This window comes from Elgaria multicarinata, chromosome 7, assembly GCF_023053635.1.
Source record: "Elgaria multicarinata webbii isolate HBS135686 ecotype San Diego chromosome 7, rElgMul1.1.pri, whole genome shotgun sequence".
Lineage (NCBI taxonomy): Eukaryota > Metazoa > Chordata > Lepidosauria > Squamata > Anguidae > Elgaria > Elgaria multicarinata.
The window spans coordinates 17,002,642-17,029,114 of NC_086177.1; the positions used below are offsets into that span (position 1 = coordinate 17,002,642).

A 26,473-nucleotide genomic window follows, 5' to 3' on the forward strand; every position below is an offset into this window, starting at 1 on the left:
TGTGTCCTGCTTGTGGATTTCCCGTGTCCTGCTTGTGGATTTCCCATCTGTTCATTGTGTGAACAGAATGCTGTACTAGATGGATCCATGGTCTGATCCAGCAGGGCTCTTCTTATGTTCTGTTCTTATGTTCTACTTTTACCTCATCAGGCTCCACCTCAGTCCATCAAGATTTTTTTCCTTGTCCTGGTGGAGTCCTGCCAGTATAAGGGTTACACCAGTGATAGTCTCCTTGCTGGTAGAAGGATATTGTTACCCTGGTATGAATATTTTTCCTTTGTCAGCATAGTGTTGTGAACTGCCACTGCAAAGGGTGTGTGAGAATAATCTTGTCTGGCCCAGCAGGTATAACTGGAGTACAGGGTCATACTGATAGGCTCCAACCATGTGTACATTTCCATGGGTATCAGTCCCATTGGAGTCAGTGGGATTTGCTACTGTGTAAACGTGGATAGGCTCTGGAATCCAACCCTAAAGTGGTGCTACTTGACTAGAATACCACTGTGAAGTCATAATCCATTGCAAGCAGTTGAGGAGGCAGGGGAGTAGGGAATTAATAAATGGACACCCCATTTCCCGATTAAACTAAACTAGCTGTACCCGGCGTAACATACACTGTTGTAGCATATCTTAAAGTTTACTAATTAAATATCATCACAGGGGCATGGGCTGCTTGGAGGCTGCCGATACAGCACTGTCTGGCAGACCTGGAGGGCAGGGAGGTCGGGGGGAGGGGGAGTAGGTGTCCCCCTCTCCCCGGGGTTCCTGTCAGCCTTGGGCCACCTGCCCAGCTCGCATGAGATTAGGCCGGGGCCTGGGCTCGCAGCAGGCGAGCGGTCTCCCACCCAGCCACCAAGGGCCCTGGCTGTGCCTCACTCATGCTCCGGACCGTGGTGCTGCCCCCTTCGTGGGGGGGGGGGCAAAGAGGCAGAAAAGGGGGTAGGATTACCTTGGAAAGCCCGGAGGAGTCGGGCGAGGAGCTTAGCAGCCTGTATCAGCTGACATTACACGTTGTTACTGTTGCTTGGCAACCTGTATCAGCTGAAGCCTGTACAGAAACATACCTAAGCATTATATATATGATCAATGATTGATATAATGGATAGAAGTGCTTGAAATGAAATCGTCTCAGGAAAGAAGGTATGGGAAGACATACTTGTATTCTGCTACTTGAAGCTGCAGGAGAAGTCTGTTGTTTTGCAGCTGTGACGGGAATGCAACTTCAAACAGAGCTAAATCCTCCATGGCATGTTTACAGCAACATTACTTTGAACTGCTGAGAATCTAGTAATTCAGACTGTGAAGTTGAAACTTTTGAGTTTCAGAGTAAACTCTTTCTGAGAACAAGCATGAGGTAAACTTACCAGCATGCCACAGAGGGAAAGGGAGGGTCCTACATATGTGTGATATAGAAAAGCGACTGTTTACTGTAGAACCTTGGCTGTGAATTTCCTAACTTTGTGTAACATTGCGCTCGCTCTGGATGCTTTAAGCTGGTTTGAACTTCCTCTTGCTCAACCACTCCTATTCAAATGTTCTCCGTAAACAAGCATCTTTTAAACAGTATTTACTTTGTCGACATATAAACATTCTTACAGCCCAGCTGGAGATCTACATTGAGAATTTAAGCCCCAAATCCTAAGGAAAGCAACTTTTTTGAGGATGCATTATTTCCAAACACTGAGCACAATCCAGCCAAAATAAATCCCTTTAAAGTCTGTTTGGTTTCAGTGGGAGACAGTTATACACATGCTCAGCTTTTCCATTGAAATCAATAAGAACCTGGGCTCAGTCATGCTCAAATAATTTTGTCATGTTTTCCCAAATTATTTCAGTTAATACTAATATTTTCATTTACAAGTTTCACTCATACACCAAAGCTCTCTTTTATTTAGTGGGAAAGCTCTAAGTGCACAACTGGAAGCCAATCGTAGTAAAAATTGTAGATTTACCCAAAATTGGAGTCACAGGGGACCCAAACCAGAAGAAAAATGCAAGATGAATGTTACTTAAATTGGTAATGCTTGGGGAACTACAAAGAGAACATGAGAAGTGCCCTGATGATGGATCAGACCGAGGGTCCATCTAGTCCAGCACTCTGTTCACACATTGGCCAACCAGCCATCGGCCAGGGATGAACAAGCAGGACATGGTGCAACAGCCACCCATGTTCCCCAGCAACTGGTTATCGCATTTGTTTCTAAACCTCCAAAGTAAAATACTTAGGACCGCTTGTTGCATCACCTTCACAGAATGGGAGCTGTAATAGGGTAGCAAAAGGGAATGGCTGGCTTGGGAATGCTGAGAGTTGTAGGACCTTGTTCTGTCCAAACATGCATAGGATTGTGCCCTAAATTAACTTATTTTAGGAGCCAATCCAATTTCCTGAAGTTCAAATAAACCAAAAGAAGGCTCTTGAAGTAGAATTCTTGGCAGAACACAAATAAATACATTTGAGATATTTTTTCCCCATGCATCGTACACTATGGATGTTGTTCCCAACAGCACGGTCATGTCTTTTAAAAATAGAATGAGAAAACACCTCTAGTAAGTACATTAGGGTTATGGATTTGAAAGGTTAAGGCTGCAATCCTAAGCATACTTCCTAGAGAATAAGGCACATTGAACTTAAGAGAGACTTCTGAGTAAATTAGTTTGCCTTCTTACTCACTTGGGTCAGAACATGAATCTGTGAGTGACATTCCTGAGTAGGAAATTTTGAAGTGCAGGTGCTCATCATGACAATCCTCATAGAAGAATCCAAAAATTCAGGCAGCACCATGTTGATCCATATCAGGAAACCAGTTCTAGCAGTTTTCATCTCCTCTAGGAGTAGCCCTTTTTATAAAACTAATGGGTCTTAATTGGCCATTAAAAACCAACCCATCCCCAAATACTTTGCATTACAACAGGGAACAAAATAGTGTTGCCAAAATTCATCTCCCCCCCAACTGCCCCCAGGTACTGTTATGCAGACCTGACACTAGTGAAGCCATCCCGATTCAGCATGGCTCTTCTGTTCTTATCTAAGGCTGGGTAACAGCATCTTCTCATTGCTGCCAGTTTCTCTCTCTGCCCCTGCCCTTGATCTGTTATCTGTCCCCACCCACCCATCTTAATGGAGATTGTATGTTCTTTGGGGCAGAGACTGGTCTTTTTTGTACATATCGCTCTGTAGCATGCCATGTATACCAATACCAATGTATCAATAATAAGAGAGGTTTTGGCTAGGTTGCAACAGTTCTTTTATTTTAATCCTGACTGCCATTTCCAGATGGCGACTTGACTGCTGTTACATCTGTTCTCTTGTTATGCTTGGATAGTTGATCACCACTGCAGGTGTGTAATGACCGGATGGGACTATTGGAATTAGATTCTCCACTTTGCTCCACCATCAGTCTAACTAAGTTATCTAGTGCAATGCTATTTATTACCTTACTCTCCTCAGCACATAGTCATAATTTCACAATTTCAAATCCTACCATTTTCTTATCTCGCCATGTTACCATGCTCTAAAATATGGACAAGAACCAAGCTAAAAGAAGTCATTTAATGATGTCATAATAAGTCTGCTATAATATGAATTTCCAGAGTTTTAAAATTCATACCCTCTGTTGTCTAATATCGGCATAGTGAATCATCTGGTCCTATAAGAATTTGATGCCAAAGTGTTTTTGCAGTATGGATGAACTATGCAAATGAAACAAATATTTCTCTTCCCGCCTGTCTGTCTGTCTCTCTCACTCTCTGTATATGCACTCAAACACACACACAATTGTATTTCAGCTGTTTGATGAGGAAAGTCAAAGGGCTTAAATACCCTGCATTGGCCTGATCCGTGGAAATCCTATTCTTTCTACAATTTCACCATGCATTGTTCGCACATTTCTAAGTACATCTTTGCAGCCTTAAGGGCTAGAAATATGTCTTTGTTTTCGTTTCGTTTTTAAAAAAGGAAACAAGGCAAAGCTATCTGAGGTTCTTAGATGTGAGATTGAGCACCCAGTGGCACCAATTTATGCATTTGCATGGTGTGGTTGTAGAATATGCACAGCCCTGTCTAATGGTTTACACAGGCAAGTGCCAGAATGGATTGATATATGACGTCTCCTATTCCAATGAACCCTTTAGGATTAAATGGTTTCCCCAGTTCTGTAACTGTATGACTGAAACCTTTGACGAAAGGGAGAGACCTACAGTTATCTCATTGCCCTTTTTAACAATCTATGCTGCTATACAGTAGAACTATATGCCCCTTTCTTATATTTCAACCTGCTGTGATGAAAACTACCCAGCTTACTAGGGAAATGTGGCCCCACAAAGAGCAATATTCATTGGCGCAAAGCTTTACTATGTTCAGCATCTGGATCGTAAAATGCAACACATGTTCTAGACAGTTATGGGAAACAAATCCTTATCTCATTAGGAAATCACTGGGGACATCCTGCAATTGTAAACTTTCTGTGTTAAAGGCTCAGGGCTTTTGGTAAAACCCCTTATTGCTTGGAGTCATTCTTTGCAAACTGCGGGCATTCTAGTTCCGTTCAAAGGGCTTCAAATTCCTCTTGGATGAGATTAGCATGACGTATAGATGCCAGTAATACTATGTCAGCAATGAAGTTTATCACCAGAATACTTAGAAGTGCTAGCTTCGTTGACTTTTCTTTTTTGCATTGTACATTTACCTGTTGTGTTCAAAGAATATCATGGCTTGTTCTAGAAAACTTATCCTTTGGGGCTGTAGCTGGAAAAAAATAATCAAAGAATAACCTGTTTATCATGGCATGGACTTACATAGGCAGTACAGCAATCTATTCCATGTGTTGCTTCTTCTTCTTCTTCTTCTTCTTCTTCTTCTTCTTCTTCTTCTTCTTCTTCTTCTTCTTCTACTACTACTACTACTACTACTACTACTACTTATTATTATTATTATTATTATTATTATTATTATTGCTATTACATATATGATACTTTACAGTGCACATTGAACCAAAAGCTTTTTGGGGTGGGTGGGATTTGGTTTATCCTTACTCTAAACCCTCCTATGATGTTAGATAACATGGATAGGGTTGTGCCCCTGGGAGCTTACAGGGGCACATCTATTGATGTGTGACCGAGGGTAAACAGAGCAGCTTCAAAAGGAGTTTATAATCTGAATTTTGAGAGAAGGGATGATAACAGAGGGAGGGGAGGGGAGAAAAGTCAGGTGAGGCTAACAGAAAGATTATGCCCCAATGCAGTCACATTTACTTAGGCTTGGGGCCAACCTACACATGGCATTAAATGGTGCACAGGAAGGGAGAGTTTAAATCTTTCCCTCTACACTATAATCCCACTGAAAATTCCCCTACCCAGCTAAAGTAAGCCCAAGGAGGGAAGTTTCTGTTGGTGCCTGTGGTGGGATTTTTTTGTGGGGCTGTGGCACTCAGGGAAAAGGTCAACCCCACTCTTCATGTGCTGTGGACTCAATCCTGCCCCCACCCCTGCAGCTGATACTTAAAGAAAGAAAAAGTGGATATTACATGCTTACACATTTAACAATGCATACAGTTTTTCCCTTAGTTTCAGGACAAAAACCGATGGTTTGTGCAATCAAGTAGCCCACCATGGCTTATTTAAGTCATGGTGGGCTGCAGCATGTGCGAACAGCCACTTTGAATATTCAAATTGCAACAGTGGCTTGTCATGTTGTCCAAACATAGTGAGGGTGGGTTGTTGGTATGGTTAAAGAATCACTCACAACCCTAAAACAGCCTATGGGTTCTGGGTGGTTCGTTAGCTGCTCCAATTAGCCACTCTCGACGGCTTCCAATGACGCAAGAAGCCATGGTTGTGGCCTGAATATTCAAAAGCCAGCTGGCATGCACCGGAATGTGTTGCAGCCTACTGTGTCTTAAATAGTGGGTTGCATTGATCATGTGAACCCGGACATTATTTTCAATCCATATCTAGTGGCTACATCTTTTATTCATTTTTACTCAAGAGTAGGTGCAGACAGCCCTATCTGGATCAGAATCCTGGAGTGGGTGGGAGTTGGGGATTGGGGAGCTTTTAAGATCCAGAATCCCCCCAGACACACCTAGTCTAAAATAAAATGTAGCTTCTAGATATTAGGGTGACCAACTGTCAGGATTTCCCCGGATTTGTCCTGGTTTTTGTTCTTTCCATGGTGTCAGGGGGGATTTTCTATAATTTTCAAAAATGTCCTGGAATGACACACCTTCCCCTTTAAGGCTGCCATTAGCATGGCAGGAGGGAATGACATGCTTTCTTGAGGCACATCATTCCCCCACCCCAAGCTCCAATTGAGGTCTTAAAGGGGAAAGTGGGTCATTCGTGGACATTATAGAAAAGGCTCCAATTGGAGTGGATGGTGGTAGTGCAGAATGAAATCCTTTCCCCTCCTCCACTCCAATCAGGTTCTTTAAGGTGGCGGGGGAATAACGTACTTTCTGCAGGACTCAGAAAGCTGCTTCCCCACACACACACTAGGTGTCCTCTTTTTTGGTTTCTCAAATATGGTCACCCTACTAGATATGGATTTCAAGTAATGTCTGTTTTGGCCCTCAGAAGAAGATGAACTCTCTCATTGGCTTGATCTTCTTTCCACCTGTCATTCTTGGTGGACAACCTGGTGTAGTATCAAGTGTTTGGTTTAAGGGATGTGTAATTTTTACTTTAAAAAGATAGAGTGTGGTTTATAACCTCATCACACTAGAAGTATCTGAAACAGCAGGGACATATCTACCAAGGTGTGGCCGTGGGGGAGAAGAGCAACTGTAAATAAAGAAATAAATCTATAACACCACTTAATAACCCAAGCTGCTTAATCAATCTTTTCACTGTCAAGAAGGCAAGGAACACACTGCCAGAGCCAAAGGCAAATGCTGATATCAAGAGGGGATGGATGGGACGGGACAGAAAGCTGTCTCTGCAACAGAAGGGGTTCAAAGCTAAAGCATCAGAGCTTTTCAAAGTTGGTGAAATCTCTTAACTTGTAACCTTGAAGATGCAGGGAATTCTCAGGTTGTTTTTTGGGTGTTTTTTTTTTTTTTTGCCAAACTTGTACCATGCTGGTTGAGCTCACCCCATAAACCCCATAGTCAGCATCTAATATTTGATAGGGGCCATATTTTCAACTGAGCAAGAGCTGAAGAGCCTGCAACATTAGCTCTGCCCATTGCCTCACTCCGAAACAAGCTGAAACATAGGCAAAGGGCTCTTATTCCTCTCACCTCTAACGTGAACTATAACAGGCTTTCGTAGGGATTGTTCAGTACTATTTCCCTGTGTCTTTGCTTGGGTGTCGGAGTGAGCAGCTGTGGTGTATAATAAGAGTTGGATTTGGCCTGCTCTACTATCAAGTTAACTCTCTTGTGTTGTGAGATAAACTGAGGGGCAGGCTAGCTAGTCAGTAGGTAATGGCATGATCCTATGCATGTTTACTTGAAAGTAAGTTCCACTGTCTCCAGTGGGACTTATTCTCTCATAAGTCCCACTGGAGAGTATTGCCCAGGTCTGCAATACTCAACACACTGGCCTGGTTTGCATGCAATGAGAACTCAAGAGTATGAGTTGGGTTGTCCTTGAATTGCGTGTTGTTGTTGAATTGTGGGTTATATGTGAATCTTGCACTGTGAATCCATGGTTTGTTGTTGGGATGTGAACTCTGGGTTGTTCAAGGTTAACAAGCCATACTTAAACCATAGTGCAAGATTTGCACATAACGAGAACCCACGATTCAACAGCAAGCCATACTTTGGGTTGTCAATACATGAGAACTGTGTCATGGTTTGCACATAACACTAACCTGTGGTTTATTTAATCCATAGTTTGTTGAATTCTGGGTTGTGCTGTTATGTGTACCCGGCCACACAAACAAACAATGTTAACCATGAACAATCCAGTTTGTTGTTTGGCTGTGATCTCTGGGTTGTTTAAACCATGGGTTGTCATTACATGTGAACTGAAAACTGTGGGTTGTTTCACCGGGCTACAGATGGGGTGGGCAAGAGCAATAAAAAATCCCAGCTACTCTACATGACAGTATTACTATTATTTGAGATACAGGGAGTGAGTGAGTGAAGGAGAATGGAAATAAACAACCCAGCGATTGGGAAAACAACCCACTGTTTGTTAGATCATCAGCCAGATAGGCCCTGGATAAGGCAACAAAGCATGGATTAACCATGGATTAAATAAACCATGGGTTAGCTTTATCTGCAAACCAGACCTTATGTGGGAATAGGAATGTTTGAATTCAGTGGAATTTGTTTCCCAGTAAACACGTATGGTTGGGCTACAAGCAGGAATGTTGGCAGGTACTTAAAAGGCTCAGAGCCGAGGCCCATAAGGCACAAATCTTCATAGAGTATACATGTGTTCATTTACGTATGCAAATGTAGAAATAATTACTAGGATTTATTTAAATTTCACAGGAGGCAATGCCAGGCAATTAGTTTCTTATCCAAATAGTCTCAAACAAAATATTCTTCAATTAATTTGTCCCATGTAACAGATCATCCCAACCAATGAAAAAGGTTTTTTTTCCCTAACCTAGTTGCTACACAGAGGTGTGGGGTGTGTCTGTGTGTTGCAGCATATGGGGAGGGGGGAGTTAATTCTCCCCCCACCCACCCAAGCTGCAATTACCATTGAAAATCATCCTTCCACCCCACATGGCTGAGAAAAAAATCTTCAATTGGCACCAATGGACACTCAGGGCTTTTAGGACTAGATCTGGGACCCTAGGAAATATATGTGGAAATATCCTGTGATCCCAGGCCTAGCAACGCCCCGGGCCACAAGTCTGTTTTCACAAGTGATATTTAAAGATTTTTTTTAGCATTTCCCATGTCCGTAATTCAATAATTTAAATGGATAGACATAAACTTAGAAATGCAAGAGTTTACATTATTCCTATATTCAATATATTACAATATTCACATTGGATTATTAAAATAATACATAAAAGTAGATAGGGAAGACAAAGGCCAGATCTATCATAGCACTATGAAAGCAGTATGAGCTCCATCACGCCAGCATTTTATCGCACTCTCATTGTGCCTGGTATGTGGTTTTGCAACACGGTTCTCTCATGACGTTGTCACTGTCCTGCACTCAAGTGACCTCTTCCCCTCCCTTTTTTGCCTTATTTTGGAGCGGGGAAAGTCTGGTTTATTTCCTCTTTGCGGGATTAAAGTGCCTTTCCACCCCCGTGTATTGCCATCCTCACTCCCCCCCCCTTTTGTTGGGTGTGTGTGCTTTGAACATGTGCTTGCTGACAACAGAGATGGGTGGTGTGGTTCTCCTCCTTCAGCACACTGTGTCGAATGTACTGGGCCAGTCCAATAGGCTTTTGCTGCCTCAACCCCACCCTCCTTGCTTCCTTGCCTGCAGAAATGGTGCCCAGCCGATTAAATGTTGAATTGGTGAAATGCTCCCATGTCCATTACCCGACAAGAACCAATGAAATGGAGGGGGAAGGAGAAGGGGTGGGGTGGGGCAGGTGCAATAATGGAAGAGCAAACAAGTGAAAAGAGTCCCCTTGGTATAGCTAGGATCGTGAAAGGGACCAGCGCTTGCCACGCTAATGAAACAGAGGTCAAAATCGCGGGTGCATACCAGGAAAAAAAGTAGGTGTGATGGAGCTCTATAAAAGAGGCAGGAGCCACATTACTGCTTTATAGCAGTATTGAAGTGTGCTGACAACTGTTGAGGCCCATGACATATACCATATACCGCTTTCATACTGCTTTCATAGTGCTATATCCTGCTTGGTGTGGCTCCTGCCTCTTATATACTGCTTTCATAGCTCTATATCCTGCTTGGTGTAGATCTGGCCAAAGTGTCCATGCAAATTGAATGCTGGCCCTGGGGCATTGATGATCCATGGGAGCTATGCCTAGTGGTACCTCAGAAAGGCCCAAGACATTCAGTAGCATCCGTTACACCATGCTGTTTTGGCCCAGTTTAAATGTGATGCTAGAAATAATAATAAGTATTTATTTATTTCTTACCTACCTCTCCCTCTGGATTGAGGCGGGGAACAACATGGTCTGTGTAGCTGCTATTACGTCTACACTGGTTTGCAGTGTTGCCACCTAAGGTAACCATGGCAGTGGGAGTATGATATTCTGGTGTGCTCGTGCTGCACAGGTTAATGCTAGCAATACTAGTTAGATAGGATACTTACTGGCTGTGTAGATCCCCAGCCCTCTAAGGAGTCTGTCTGGCCTTACACTTCCAGAGGTTCAATAGGAATAAATGTGACTTGGCAGCAGCCATTTTAGGTATTGAGTCCTTTGCTCACTCTTGGCTAGGTAAATGCGCATCAGCAAAACTCAAGATCACCAAAGTTCCCTGAATTACGTCTTGAAACTTATTCTGACTCGAGTCCATATTAGATTGCAACCTTTGTTTTTCCTTTTTGCATGAAACCCCATGTGTATTTTTGTTCATATTTCCTAAATGTATGCATCAGTTGTGCGCATCTTTGAAATGTATGCATTTTTCTCCCATTGATTAAAGTGCATTTGTGCATATTTTTTCAAAAATGCACCTTTTTTTGTGGGCATTTTCTCAAATGTACACATGCTGTCAAGCACAAATTTTGGGGGTCTGTGAATCACATCACAAGCTCAGAAATGTATGGACCTTGACCCCAGATTGCGCCCTAGTCATTGTTGGGTCTAGAAGTTGCAAACTGGGTAAACCCTGATAAAAAAATAAATAAACTGAAATGAATTTCTCATACATCCTATCCTCCCTTCTCAAAATGGCCCTCTAACAAAATGTCTTGAATACTCACCAGAGAGTATACAGTTAATTAGAAACATTTTCTTTGATAAGGTATGTTAACCCTGTGCTTTGTACCACATTGTGAACCTTCTGGTCACTTATGAGGAAAACCTCTTTTCCTCTGTCAAATATTCTGTTTTGGCAGCTGCAGAAGTTGGGGGTGTAACAAGAAAAGCTGACTGTGATTATTTTGGAAAGCAAATGAAAAAGATGAGCGGGAGGAAACCGAGAAGGCAGGTCAAAGTAATGTGTAATGAAACAGTGGAAGCGGATATGGAGAAATGCGGTGTGACAGACCCACTATGGGAGAACGAACCAGAAAAGAAAAAGGGAAGTCGGGGATTGCCAAGGGGAAGAAACCATTTCTTAACTTTCCAGTTTCGGGCAGAGTAGTTGCTGACAGGAGGTTTAGATGACTCTTCTGTTTTTACTGGCACAACAAATCTTGCTTCCCCACCAGTTCTGTACTCAGTTGTGTTTGTGCGGCTGAATAGTCGCAAACACTGCAGCCCGCTGTCACTCAGTCCAACAGGTGCCAAGCAGTTCCATGCTCTGCACCACAAAGGCAGACATAAGGGTGTGTGTGTGTGTCCGCCTAATGTCCCACATCTAATGGCTTCCTCACAAGCAAAGTGAGAGTGGTCAGGTGAGTCCTAACCACCACTAAGAGATCGCCACCTCCTTTACGTTCTTCATTTCCAGCCCTCTGATCTGAACAACCTGCTCGGCTTCTATTGACTGCGAACCTAAGGCAGGACCTGCCTTCCTCCTTGCTAGGCTTCTGGAGGCGGGCAAAATCTTTCTTGTTCCGGCCTTTGGGAATAGTCTGGACCTTTGTTAATGCACTAGATTTTTTAAAAGTTTGTCATTTGCTTTTTAATTTTTTAAGTGTTTTACTACTATAGATGGTTTAATTGTATTTTTTAACTTCTGTATACTTCTGTTTTTATGTTTAAATGGTTTATGTTTTAATTCTGTAAAGCCACCTGGAGTCCCAGTATTGAGGGAAAAGGTGGGATACCAAAAATATATATTTATTTATTTAATTACATTTATATACCGCCCCATAGCCGAAGCAGAGCAGATCATAATTATTATTATTATTTATAATAATATTTTAGTTGCTTTGCTACTATTAGGACAACTACATTTTTAAAAATTTGTTTTATCTCTATCTATTTTCATATTATTATGAGCTATCTTGGGTGCATTTTTGGTGGAAATTATATATTTAAAGTAAATAACTAAAACTTTTTTTCCTTTTTACTTCTGCTTTCTACCTTACAAGGGATCCATGTCTTCTGATTAATGCTAGAGGCAGATCTAAATAACTGCTGGCATTTATATTTTCTAAGTGTGAGCAGCCATCTCTTCATTGTTTCTCAGACCTTTTTTGCACCTAGCATGGTCCCTAATGAGCATTTCAATCTCATACACATCTACTCAAAAGTAAGCCCCACTGAGTTGCATGATCCTGAATTTTAGAGGTTCACCAGCAGCCATGGGCTTCCCAGTTCAGATTGGGAGCGTCGCATTGTGGGAATGGACTTAACCCTTTCCCCACATCATTTTCCCGGTGAAAATCTTCCCCATGCTAATTGCCCCATGGGGCAAAACATATAGTACCTGACTATAGCAAACCGCAGGTACTTTCATCATGTCCAGCAAGCTTTTCTCCCTCTCCCCCTCTGGTGAACTTGAAAACTTGCTCACTGCTTTGAGACATCTTTGTTGTTGTTCTAAGAAAGATTTTATGCTGCTGTTGCTTTATCCATTGAGCTTTGGTCTGGGGATCATAGTGTTTAATTTAAAGGATTCTTTTCACTTATTTTCAGCAATTTGTTTTTAGTATTTCTGGGAATGGGTTGAATATTCCATACATCTAGAACCCTGCATGGAAAACTAACTTTACAAATACATTCGTGAAGCAGTAGTGACTTGAGAATGTTCAAGAAGCTCATTTCTTTCACTGTCCCTTCGAGATGAATGCAACTTTGTTCTGGGCCTAATGAAATGTAGACCTCCCAGGGTGTTCAAAGGTAGCTATGCCTTGTGTTGTTTTCCATGGTCTTAATCTCTGGATGCTTTAATCAGCTTCATATAAATTCCTTTGGGCCACAACGTGGGAACTTCACTGGGGGCCTTGCTAGACGAGGCCTTAGCGCGCTTTGAGGCCCGGTTTCCCTGCTGTGCGTCCAGATGACGCACAGTGGAATCCGGGGTCAAGGCACACTGAAGCCTCCCTTAGCGCGCCATAAGCGAAGTCGCTTATGGCGTGCCTTTTCTGCAGCCCTGGCCTGAGGCCGGGGCTGCAGAACGTCTAGCAAGGTCCGTGGCTTTTTGCGGCTACTCGCGCGAGTAGCCGGGAAAAGCCACGGACTGGGCACAGCGGTCATACGAGCGCTGTGCCCATCGGGCCAGGGGGGGATCCCAGGGGGGGACATGGGGGGGAAGGCTGGACCGGCAGGAGAGGGGGATGGCGGAGGGCAACACGGGAGACAAAGGGGGATGGCGGAGGGCGACACGGGAGACGGAGGGGGATGGCGGAGGGCGACATGGGAGACGGAGGGGGATGGCGGAGGGCGACACGGGAGACGGAGGGGGATGGCGGAGGGCGACACGGGAGGCGAAGGGGGATGGCGGAGGGCGACACGGGCGACGCGGGAAACGGAGGGGGATGGCGGAGGGCAACGCGGGAGACGGAGGGGGATGTTGGAGGGCGCTGCGGGAGACGGAGGGGGATGGCGGAGGGCGACACGGGAGACGGGGATGGGGAGGGAGGGCAGGGAAAGAGTGGGCAGGGGGCAGTGGGCTTACTTTAAAAAAGGGTGGGGGGCTTAATTTTTTTAAAAAACTCTTACCTTCTCTGGAGTCTTCGGGCTGCACGTGGCCCCTTTAACAACAACAACAAATGGCCAATGCTGCAGGGCTTCCGTAGTCCCTGCGCGTTGGCTGTCTAGGAGGTGGGGCGGCGCGTGCTAACGTTAGTGCGCCGTCGCCCCGCCTCCATGCTGGCTTATCCGGCATGGTCTAGCAAGGCCCTGGGAAGCCATTTGAAGGAGCTGGGACTTCTACAAGTAGGGTGGTGTTGCTCCAGCCTTTGTAATCCCCAATCCATGTCGCCCCACAGCTAGTTTCCTTCACTGTTATTTATTTATTACATTTTTATAACACCCAATAACCAAAGCTCTCTGGGCGGTTCACAAAAAATTAAACCATAATAAAACAACCAACAGGTTAAAAACACAAATACAAAATACAGTATAAAAAGCACAACCAGGATGAAACCATGCAGCAAAATTGATATAAGATTAAAATACAGAGTTAGAACAGTAAAATTTAAATTTAAGTTAAAATTAAGTGTTAAAATACTGAGAGAATAAAAAGGTCTTCAGCTGGCGATGAAATGAGTACAGTGTAGGTGCCAGGCGGACCTCTCTGGGGAGCTCATTCCACAGCCGGGGTGCCACAGCGGAGAAAGCCCTCCGCCTAGTAGCTGCATGATTGCAGCTTAGCTGTGGACAACAGTCGCCCGTTCGTGCCACTCACCCTGCTATGAAGGCAAGGAGGGTGGGAAGAAAAACTTGCCCTCGTTCCTGAGAATCTTAGAGCTCACCAGAGCTTTGGAGGCTGGTTCCACAAGCTTGCTCCATCTCTTGAGGAGACTAAGATCCTTTCTGCACTGTTGTTTTCCCCGGGGTCACCCCGGGGTTGTCCCTATGCATCCAAATGATGCACAGGGGATTCCGGGGTCAACCGGAGATGACCCTCGGGGAAACCCAGGGAGAACGGGGATTTCCCGGTTTCTCTGTGGTCCCGGGACCATCCCTTAACCGCAGGAGATGTGTGGGCGCTTGCAGAAGGAGGGAAAGCTGCTCATAAATTAGGGTTGTCTGCGTGTGTTATCCTGACTCTTTCTAGCCTGAGGAACTCTTGCCACTGAGATGAAATGACTCATTTTCCAAAATACCCATCTTTTTTTTAAAAAAAAAAATGGTTGGGGTGTGTGTGTCACATAAGAAGTAGCACTTCAGTGGCTGCTTTTGCCTTGGTCAGCATTGCTCCCTGAGGAAATGCTACCAGATGCCATTTATTATTATTATATTATTATTATTTATTTATATAGCACCATCAATGTACATGGTGCTGTACAGATAACACAGTAAATAGCAAGACCCTGCCGCATAGGCTTACAATCTAATAAAGAGGAATCAGTATTTCTCCCTCCCCACTTACTGGCATGAAATGGCTTTGGGTCAGCCTTCCCCAACCTGGTGCCTCCCAGATGTTTTGTACTACAACTCCCATCAGCCCCAACCAGCATGGCAAGCAGTTGGGGTCTCGAAAGCATCTGGTGGGTGCCAGGCTAGGGAAGGCTAAAGGCCTTTTCCTCCGATGGATTCTGAAATGCAGCTTTCTCAAAGAGAGCCTTTGAGTTCCATGGGGAACTGCTGCTAGCAATGAGAATTACATCTGTCCTGATTAGCAGGATATAATTTTGAGAATAAATGCATAAAATCCAAAAAGTTAAATTGGCTAGAATAGGGACAAGTTCAGGTGGAGGCAAAACCTCACCCTAAACATTGTGGCCACACAACGTCCCCCCCTCCCCAAAATAGCAGGGACAGGTTTCGCTCTCATTCCAGCTATTCCCCATCTTGCCCATTTACTTTATCCTAATCAAACACATGGGCAAGAATAAAGGGCTACACTTTATGGGGCACACCACTGGGTGTAAAGCCTTCTCCCCTGACATTAGGCAACCTGACAGACTTCACTGAATTATGGCCTTATGGGGGTGGCATAATATAATATGGACTCTTGTGTGCAGAGTACATATTTTGGGGGGTCCCTTCCTCTTGAAACAGAGAAAGATACACTTGGCCTTTCTCTCCCTCCCCCCACAAATCATAATGACGGGCATTTTGCTGGTCATGTCAAAAGCAAAAAACTTGGGAAAATGCAAGGGGAACATTAAACAAAAGCATGCTTGTGTTATCCAAGCATTGCCAGGCAAACAAATAGAGGCTTAATTGGGGATTGGCTATCTGGAAGCAAATATAGCTCTCACTATTGTTTAAAATCTTTGTTCCTGCTGATTTGCAAAACTGCTCTGAAGTGCGATGTGACTGGATGGGCATGAATGAAACGTTGCTTTTCTTTATATAATAAGCGCACAGTGACCTACATGGGCAGGTTGTGAGAAATGGGGTGGCTCTAATGTTATTAGGCGTCAGCGACTGTGTGCTCCTGACCCAACTGGGGTTGGTGTCCTTTCTTGTGGCTTGCGCGGAGCACTGTTCAGAAACCTTTGTGGAAGCCGTTACCCTCATAACGTTTTCTCCGGAGGAGCCAAGCGGCTGCCTACGAATGGTTGTGGGCCTAAGTGGATTGAAGGGTCACCACATTGAGCCGTTGATCAAAATATCTACTGCTTAATAAAGGGATGCACGTCCTTGTACCTGCAGTGAGAACTGTGAGCTCCTGAACTCAACTGGGGCTCACAAATCTGACCGCAGGTGAGCGCGTCCAGTGCCTCTTCTACTGTTCAACACTGAAAAGACAAATGTCCACCATCTATTTCCCAGCAGAATGAAGACTTTGCTGCTCTTTCCATGTTACAGTGTGCATCTTACCAGCCCTGACTTCTCTCAGTCACCTACATATTTGGGCTGCATATGCTAATATGTATGTGTATCGTTGTTGAGTTCAAACCTCATCTCCACCCCACCCACCCTTTGTTCTGTTGCCCATATAAAACTTAAAGATTGAATAAAACCTATTAACATCCCACCCTCCAAATTCCTTTTCTAATATTACAGGGTATGTGGGGAAGAATAAGTATCTATGAACCAGCCCTCACACTGGTGAATACACAGGCCACGATGCGATGATCACCCAAGGTCTACAGTTGCAGCAGGTTCACAGTAGAAGTTAGGTTAAGTCATTCCCTCTCCCTTCTCTCCATCACATCCTGGCTTAATTGCATAAGGATATTAGAAGAGCCTGGCTGGATCAGACCAAAGGCCCATCTAGTCCAGCATTCTCTTTACATAATGGTCAGCCATATGCCCACAGGAAACCCACAAGCAGGACTTGAACACAACAGCACTCTCCTTCTCATGTTCCCCAGCAACTGGCATACAGAGGTATACTGCCTCTGACCCTGGATACTGATACTTGGCTGGTTAATGGACATCAGGTAAATGTTCCCCGGTTCAGATGCCACAAGGGACTCTAACATAATGCAATTCAGGATCTTTGTGCCCAAGCCGGCGTGCGGTGGGAGGAAGGGAACTTATTGCTGATACGGATCAACAGTGGCTCTCCCAGGTTTCAGGCAGGAATCCTTTCTGGAGATGCTGGTGGATTGCACCTGGGATCTTTTACATGAAAAGCATGTGATCTACCACTGTGCTAAGAATGTACAGCCCACAGCACTCAGCTATGGGTTTATAAAGCATGTTTATGCCTTCATTGATTGTCCAAATGCGGTCATAAGCTTACCAGGTTAGACTTTTCAAAATGAAGGTTGTGATGTCTGAAATAAGGGAAGGCAATTTGTTTGCCCGGGAGTGAACTTTGTGATGCATGTGGAGGGTTCTACTCACCCGTAGGAATTTTGAGGGAAGTTAAAAAGAAGGGGGATAAGATTAGTTAAATTTCTCAGGAATGGGGAGGTTGCCCATTTCTATCCAAATGCCAATTGTATACAATTATTCTTGGTGGAAGGGGGAAGTATTTCCTCTTACTACTCCTGCTGGACTCTGAAGCGGAATCTCAGTTTCCCCGAGTGTTACAGTGTTGGTTAGAATGGCATGTGGAAGAAGATGTACAGGAAGCTCATGCAAAGAGCAGTATTGAACAGAGTAGGCTTCCTGACAGATTGTTGTCTTTCAAGTAGATAGTGCAAGTTTGTTATGGACATGTATCCTATAGATTTCAAGAGACAGTGCGGTGTAGTGGTTAGTGTTGGACTGGGAGTCAGGAGATCCGGGTTCTAGTCCCCACTTGGCCCTGAAGCTCATTGGATGACATTTGGGCTAGTCACAGACTCTCAGCCTAACCTACCTCACAAGGTTGTTGTGAAGATAAAATAGAGAAGAGGAGGATTATGTATGCCGTCTTGGGTTCCTTTGGGGGGGAAAATAGGTGGGATATAAATGTAATAAATAAATAAATAAATAATGATTTAAACTGGTTTAACCCCGAGTTCCTCTCTTCAAAGGAACTTGTAGTCCCCTAAGGGTGTGTGTGAGTAGGGATCTCTAACAGAGAAGTCTCCGCACCCTCATTAAAATACAAACTTCTTTAAGGGAAGCTATGATGGAGAAACAAGTACAAAAAAACTCTTGATGCTTGTAGTGTTGATACATCCTCAGTCTACAACTGTGAAATCACTGGGTTGGCTCTAGACTAAGTTAGTCATGCTTTAGTCATGGCTAAGTTTGCTTGGTTCCAACCCACTGTTCCCCTCACTATTCCAGGACTGCTCTTCCTGTTGTGTGAGGAGAGCAGCCTCACGGAAGTGCTTGTTTTCCTAGCTGATACATGGTGGCATTATTTTGGGGGGTAACCCTCTCTCCTTTCTTGTTTCCAGGGCTCCAACATGGGAGGCAAGCTGAGCAAGAAGAAGAAGGGCTACAATGTGAATGATGAAAAGGCGAAAGACAAGGACAAGAAGGCTGAGGGAGCAGGCGCAGAGGAGGGGGAGGCTCCGACGGAGAACGAGCAGACCCAGCAGACCACAACGGAGACCACGGAAGTGAAGGAGAACAACAAAGAGGAGGCGGGCGACAAGGAGGCCCCGGCAGATGCCAGCAAGGGCGAAGAAAAAGAAGGGGAGAAAGAGAAAGCCGGGAGCCAGGAAGAGCCCAAGAAAGCTGACCCAGAGAAGCCGGAGGCCGTCGTCGACGCAAAGGCGGAGCCTCCGAAGAACAATGAGCAGCAGGCGGCCAAGCCGGAGGAGCCCAGCTCAGCCGCTCCTCCGCCAGCCGGCAGCGACGCGCCTAAACCCTGTGAGCCCAGCAGCGATGCAAAAGCTTCCCAGCCTTCAGAAGTCACAGCTACTAGTAAAGTGGATGACAAGGGCAAAGAGGAAGGGGAGGCCAAAAAGACTGAGGCTCCTGCAGTACCTGCAGCCCAAGAAACTAAAAGCGAAGTGGCCCCAGCTTCAGACTCAAAACCTAGCAGCAGCGAGGCTGCGCCTTCTTCCAAGGAGACCCCGGCAACAACAGAAGCACCTAGTTCTACTCCGAAGGCTTCAGAGCCTGCAGCCCCGCCAGAGGAAGCGAAACCATCCGAAGCTCCGGCGGCGAATTCGGATCAAACCATAGCAGTGAAAGATTAAATTGGACAGCCTGTTGGGAAACAAAACAGAAAACAAAACAAAAATTAACCACTTAAAACAACCTGTGTCTTTCTTTTTTTTCTTTTTCTTTTTTAATTATCTTTTTTTCGGCTCTACTAACTCGTTTCAGATCTGAAATAACAATATGTATTGCCCAGGAAAAATAAAAAAAAGGAAAGAAATTAAAACAAAAACAAAAATGGATTGTCCCATTAAGTTTGGGAGGGAGGGAGGGGGCGGGGTGGGAGGGGCCTGGGGGGGGCGGGATTGTTCTGGCGGGAAAATCCAAATAGTATTTTTGTGGGGGAAATATCTCTAATATACTTTCTGCCAACTTTACAAGCAAAATCCTGTATTTCAATCAGTAATTAAAATAAGAAAACAACACAGACATCTGAAAGTGCAGTACCTCTTTTTTGTACCTGAACTGCTGTAAATGCACTCCACTGATCTTTTGATCTTTTCCTTTCTTCTTTTTCTCTAATGGGGGTTTGGGAGTTATGATGTAATTGATTCTGCCCTCTGGGCCAGTGCCACACCAATCAGATCTTTACGAAAGCAGTATTTCCTCTTTTTTTTTTTTTTAATTTACAGCCTTTATCATTTTGTATTTTTTATGCAGTGGATGAATGGCAACTTTCAGACAAAACTCACGTAGCTGTCCACATTTTTTCTCAATGCCAATCCTCCGATTCTTCTTCCTCCCCAAATATTTTTGGGAGTTAAAAAAAAAATTAAAAAAGCATTCTCATCCTACTTAGCCTACCTAGATTTCTCATGACGAGTTTAATGCATGTCCGTGGTTGGGTGCACCTGTAGTTCTGTTTATTGGTCAGTGAAAATGAAAAAAAAAAAAAAGTCTGCGTTCATTGCAGTTCCAGATTCTCTTCCATTCTGTGTCACAGACACCAATACACCACTCATTGGAAAACAAACAAACTATCAAACAAACGAAAAAGCAAAATGTACAATGGATGCATTGAAATTATATGTAATTGTATAAATGGTGCAACAGTAATAAAAATTAAATAATTTAAAAACATCTAAGGTGTTAGTGGTGACAAATTTATTTAGATTAACTCTTCTTGCTTTTGTGTAGTGCAAAATATTTGTTAGTGGTCCCTTCCCTCCACCCCCCACCCCGGAGATAATAAACCAGAGGGGCTTGGTGTTCCTCTATAGGGACAGAACCTCTCAGAGGAAAAATAGAAGGATTTGGACCTGCCCAGTTTTAGGCCTTTCCTCCAGAATGTTGTCAGGCTGAGTCTCCTTAACAAGGGGCGAGGCAAAATCAAAGGGACAAGCTGAGGTCAGTTCCCCAAAGGCAACCCCAGATGGGCATGGAGAGAGGTTGGCAATAGGACTGGTGGGGCCATGGAAACTGGGAAAGACTTGCAGAGTCAGGAAGCAAAGCAAGAACAGGCAGGGCAGGCTGAGGAGCTGTGTTTGAGTTGCACCTGGTAGATGCTTTGTTGCACAGACACAGGCCGTAGCTAGACCTAAGGTTTATCCCAGGATCATCCCGGGTTCATCCCTGCCTGAGCGCTGGATGCCCTGTGTGGCACTTAGATGAACAGGTTTGACCCCAAGAAAATCCTGGGATAAACCTTAGGTCTAGCTATGGCCACAGTCTACTGAGGCCATGGCTAGACCAGGCCTATATCCCGAGATCATCCCGGGATCATCCCTGGGCATCCAAATGACACACAGGGGATCCTGGGAGCAGGCAGGGACGACCCCTCCATTTGCCTGGGATAATCCTTAGGTCTAGCTAAGGCCTAAGAGGAAAGGAAAAATACTATTAGGAAAGGAAAAATAGGCAGCGACCATGAGCAAGGCAAAGAGCTCCATGAAGCTACATTTGCCCAAGGAGGCCTATGGTTTTCCATGGAGATGCAATGGCTCTAGCAGCTGTACTCCAGCCCAGGTCCGCAAAGGACCACCTTTCAATTCCAGCTACGGTTGCTGTCGTGAGATGGCATATGTATTCAGGTTGGCCGCTTCTCTGACCCACATTGCCAGCTCTTCCCTTCATGGTGTGGAGAATAGGGTGTTGATGGATGGGCTCTACCTGGATTATCTCCAGGTCACTTCCTGAAAGTACCCAACTCATCCAGGAGATTGTGTGTAGAACTTGGAGGCAAAACAAATGAATCCAGCTGCTTTCCTGAGTCATTGCATAAGGGAGTCGGTTTCCTCATTGTGCAGATGCATTATGGAATGTCATGGATTTTGGATATAATCACTCACTGCTGTGTGTCCTTAGATTTTTAGGGAGCAACGGGGAAGTGAGCCTTATAGTTAAATAAAGGGGGCATCAAGTGTAATACACAAATGCTAGTTTCCTTTCATCTTTCCCCGTAGTTAAAAATGACAAAGTATTTTCATTCATTTATTTTTAATTATTTACTACATTTCTACTCTGTCTTTTAACATAAATGCTCCCAAAATGCTTTTCATATAATGGAAGATGTGTTACGTAAAACTACAGGATCATTTAATAAAACAATCCAAAGGCATTTAGTTAAACCTCAAATGCTTAATGGAGTGAGTGTGTTTTCATTCATCTCCAGAATGAGACCAACAAAAAAACACAGGCCTTTTGAAGGAGATGTGTCCCACAGCTCCAGAGCCATGACAAAAAAGGAACTTCTCCTAGTAGAAGCTAATCTCAGCTTTTGGTAAGATTGCTTTTGGAGCAGAGCTTCATCAGCAGACTTTAAACCAGAGGTGTGCAAGTTGTGTTCCTCCAGATGTTTTGTCCTACAGCTCCCATTTTCCCTCCCCATTAGCTATGCTGTCTAGGGATGATGGAAGCTTTAGCCAAAACATCTGGGAGCCACAAGTAGCCCACCACTGTCTTAAACCCTGCAGGGCTCATATCAGAGAAGCAATTTCCTGAAATAATGGACACAGGCCATGTAGGGCTTTAAAAGATCAAAACCAGCACTTTCTACTGGGCTCAGAAAAACAAGTCACCAGTGCATTTGTTTCAGACCTGGGGAGATACGTTCTCTCCAGCATACACCTAAACAAGCAGCTGCAGCATTCTATATCTGTTGAAAATTCTGAATCATTTTCAAAGGCAGTCCTACATAGGGTGGATTACAGCAGTCCAATCTAGAGGTTGCAAGGACACGACTGATAGTTGCTAGGTCTCTGAAAATCATCTGAAGCTTATCAAAGGCACTCTGGGCCACAGCTGCCACCTGAGAATCTAGCAGCAAGGCTGAGTCCAAGAGCTTCTGCAGATGATGGGCCTTCAGGTGATCACATCCAAAACAGGTACTTCTCCAACCAGCTAGGCCAATGAGTCCTCCTGTATCATCCCTCAGACTTCTCTGGACTGAACTTCAGTTTCTTCACACACACACACCATTTATCCCATTACTGTCTCCACAAACTCTCCAGGGTAGAGACTGCCATATCTGGCTCTGATGAAGTGGAGAAGTTCATCAATATACCGTTGACACGTCACTCTGAGTGGTCAGGTGACCTCTCTCACTGATTTCAGATAGATGTTCAAGAGCATGGGAGAGAAAACTGAACTTGATGGACCCCCATATTATAATTCTCATGGAGAGTTAACAACTGTCTCCCAGCAGAATCTTCTGGTACCTGAACTCTTCTGGCAGGAATGGGCCTGCTACTAAGAGTGTAACTCGGAACCCAAAAAGGTAGCCCAGAAAGATACTGTGGTTGATGGTGTGGAGAGGAGTTGATAAATCCAAGAGAAGCAAAGTGTCACACTCCCCCTGTTTCTTTCCTAGCTTAGGTCATCAACCGGGGTGACCAACACAATCTCTGTCCCCAAACTAGCCCTAAAACCAGACTGAAAGGGATCTAGATACACAGCAGCATCCAACAATATCTGGAATTATCCAGCCACTGCTCCCTTGAGGCCGTTGCCTACTAATGGTAAATTTGAGACTGATCTATGTTGATGTCAGCAGGATCTAAAGTTGAATTCTTTAATAGGGGCTGAATCACTGCCTCTTTCTAGGTGGCAGGTGTAGACAGGGCTGGCCCAAGACATTTGCTGCCTGAGGCAAAGGATGAGATGTTGCCCACCCCCCACCCCAATCCCACATATGGAAGCTGACTGGACCAGCAGTTGAATTTGCTCAAGTAATGTGAATGATGGAACCAACACCGGCAATGGGACAGCAACTACCACATGAAGGCAGCAGGGTAGTTTAGGGGGTGTAGGAGAGGCCGGACATGCAGATCTTCCTCCTGACAGAGAGGAATGGTTGGGAAGGCTCAGGAGAAATGGCTTGGGAGCTGCCCCCCAGCATTTGCTGCCTGAGGTAGCACTCTGCCTATTTTAGGGCTGGCCCTGAATATTGACCCAACCCCCAAATAAGTGCTGACTATTCTGCTGTCCAACCAAGCCAGCCCATCCTGACTACCTGTTACTAGACAGGAGGGACAAGGGCTGAGTAGATCTGTGGTGGCTCAAATGTCTCCAAGATTCGTACCTACTCTGTGCACAGATGCATAGCAATGATCCAAGTGAATGGCTGCATGTGGTGGAAAGCTGGTTTACAAATGATGCAAGAACCACTCTTGGGAGTAAACATACCAAGTCCATACCAGCACAAGGTCCGAATCTGTTGGCAAGATCTAAGAGGTAATCCACCCAAATTTTGTTTTAAGGCCCATGGTAGCCTGAAATCTAATGATGGAAAGAATAACCTACCGTTACACCAGATTATATCAGATTGCACCACCTGGGATTCTACAGATCCTTCTCTGTTTAACTGAGCAGCCTCTTTACTCATCAATTGCATGATGAGGAAGATGGTGGGTGCAACCTCTGAATACCCAAGCACAGCACCTGTAAATTTAGAAGAGATTTATTTAAAATGAAGGACACATATGACCCTCCTGTCAACAGAATGCTTACTTGTAGTTCTGTTCTAGTCAATGCAGTACACTGTTTGCCTTAAAAGGTGTGGGAGTTCATAGTTAAAGTTGTTATTTGTTCAAGTAATGTGAATGATGGAACCAGCCACATGTTGAGTTCTCTGTGTTGCCCAGATCTGGCATGGCTCCAGAACTCACTTGATCTTTGTAAGTCACACTCAAGCTAACTGATGAGAATAGGAAGGCAGGGAACTACTGAGTTCCATCCTAAATAAAAGCCCATCAAGACTTCCTGATCCTGGTAATATGACCCTGTGAAGTCCTGTGAATCATAGCAGTTTCATTCTAGGAAATTATTTTAGCCTTCCCTCAATAGTTGTGCTGATTACAGCTTATTTAAGTTGTCCCATCAAATGTAATGAGATCCATGGGAACGGAGCCCTCTTTTCTGCGTTAGCCCCACCACGTCTTTGGCATAGCCTCACCCTGGCTTCATGCATGACAAATAAGGGACACATCTTTCATGATGACAGGAAAAAACACCCATGAGCTAATAATTGACCTAGCTGATCACTGGATCCATAACTGGGTGGAATTCGTTTGAAGGGACGGTCAGCTCACTTCAGGTACTGGAAACAAATTTCTGGGCTGAGCAGGTGCTCAGCAACACCCTGTTCTTTAATTTCAAGGGTGTGTTTGCCCCTGAGCCACTATTTTGCACTTGGCTCTGGTTGATAAAGTTCTAGGGAAAAAATAGATCCTGCAAGCCTGAAGTCTGCCTATTTACAGTTGCTAAAATATTACAGTGTCTTGTTCCTAAGCTCACCACTGTAGCAATGGTAGGCTCAACACTAACAATTTGCAGCGATGACGTGAAAAGTAATATGGCACAGAATTATCAAGCATGGTACTCATTCATCAATGACCCTTTTGAATAAACACCCAGGGAACAATCCACACCTTTTAAGGAAGCATCCCACAAAAGAAGTAGAAAGGGGTTAAATAATGGGAATCAATTGTTATTCCTTTGGGTTTTGTTTAAAGCAGTTGCCAAGAGTATTTCACTGATCAGCCGCAATGTAATTCTTTAAACAACCTTCTGGAGAATGTCACGGGCCTGTGTTGCTGGCACTGGATCTGTTCATGCTTTTGTTACAATGAGTCGGATGTAGCAGGGCATGAAGTGCTGTAACATTCTTTTTAACAGCTCTGTTTGTTCGAGCTTGGAACATCCCCGGAGACCACATATGCTTTCACCAAAGTTAGGTTTTGAACCCCCGAACAGTAACTAGTTTTGGTGGAAGCTCACTTTGAGAAATGAGTGGTGATCCCATCTCTTGCCCACGGCAAAACCCTGTTGCTGTAGGAACTAATCATGTTGCTACTCCTGTTGCTGTTACTCCTGTTGTATAGGTGCTAGTCATCCGCACCCCTCTTTTGTCTCTGGGATTAGCAGTTGTACGGCCAGATGGCATATCTCCAGGGGTTGAATTTGGCCCAGCAGCTGCCACTGGCAAACCCTTATCAATGTGTAACACACAGGAAACTCCATGTCAGTGGGGCTCAGGCTTTACATCATGGAAAAAACCACAGGCAAGCACGGACTGCTCCGTTCTCTGCTGGAACTGCCAGGTGATGCTTGTCAAGTGACTTTCTTTCTAGCACCTGGGTGTTGGGCTCCCCTGCCTGGAGCTTGGGTCATGGCTTTAACCCCTACCTTGCTGGGTTGGGTGGATTTTGGGAGGCTGCCTCACAAGATACATACTGTGACTGGGGCCTAATCTACACCAAGCAGGATATTGCACCATGAAAGTGTTATGAAAGTGGTATATAAGAGGTAGGAGCCACACCAAGCAGGATATAGCACTATGAAAGCAGTATATGGTATGTGTCAATGGGCCCAAACAGTTGTCAGTGCACTTCAATACTGCTATAAAGCAGTAGTGTGGCTCCTGCCTTTTATATACCGCTTTCATACCACTTTCATAGTGCTATAACCTGCTTGGTGTAGATTAGGCCTATGTCCCAACCATAGCTTTTCAGATACTTGAATGTGGTACTGAAGAACTACCATTGCCCTATTTATTTATTTATTTATTTATTTTATTGCATTTCTAAACCAACAAATAGACAAAGCTCTCTGGTCAACACAGTGTTGAGGGGGTTCATAGTATTTCAAGCAGTATCCTCAAAAAGCCAAACTAATCTACACATACAGAACCATTGCTACTGCAGCATAGATGTGAGTGTTTATTTCAGTGTGACTGTGACAAACCCCTATTACAGACATAGGCACCATTTGATAATTTGAGCAACTGTCCTAAGCACCATTAAAAAATGGCTGCTATGAGAGGTGTGGTATAGGACAAGTAACCTGCCCAAAAGACAGAGCAGAGGTGGGGACTGAGCCCCAACACACTGAACAAATTTCTTTGAACCCAGTTTTCAGCACTA

General features: G+C 44.4%; 1 protein-coding gene across 2 annotated transcripts in view; it reads left to right on the forward strand.

Annotated features, from left to right (window-relative positions):
- Positions 1 to 19,193, forward strand: part of BASP1 (brain abundant membrane attached signal protein 1) — an 84,534-nt gene extending 65,341 nt beyond the window's left edge. Inside the window, exons 1-2 of one of the 2 annotated variants that reach the window (XM_063129746.1) lie at positions 11,263 to 11,446; positions 18,401 to 19,193. In XM_063129746.1, coding sequence (XP_062985816.1) covers positions 18,410 to 19,150 — 741 coding nt within the window. In that variant the 5' untranslated portion in view covers positions 11,263 to 11,446; positions 18,401 to 18,409 and the 3' untranslated portion in view covers positions 19,151 to 19,193. Of the gene's footprint in view, positions 1 to 11,262; positions 11,447 to 18,400 lie in introns of those variants that run through there. The other variant, XM_063129745.1, reaches the window with a different exon arrangement.
- Positions 19,194 to 26,473: the final 7,280 nt, after the last annotated feature.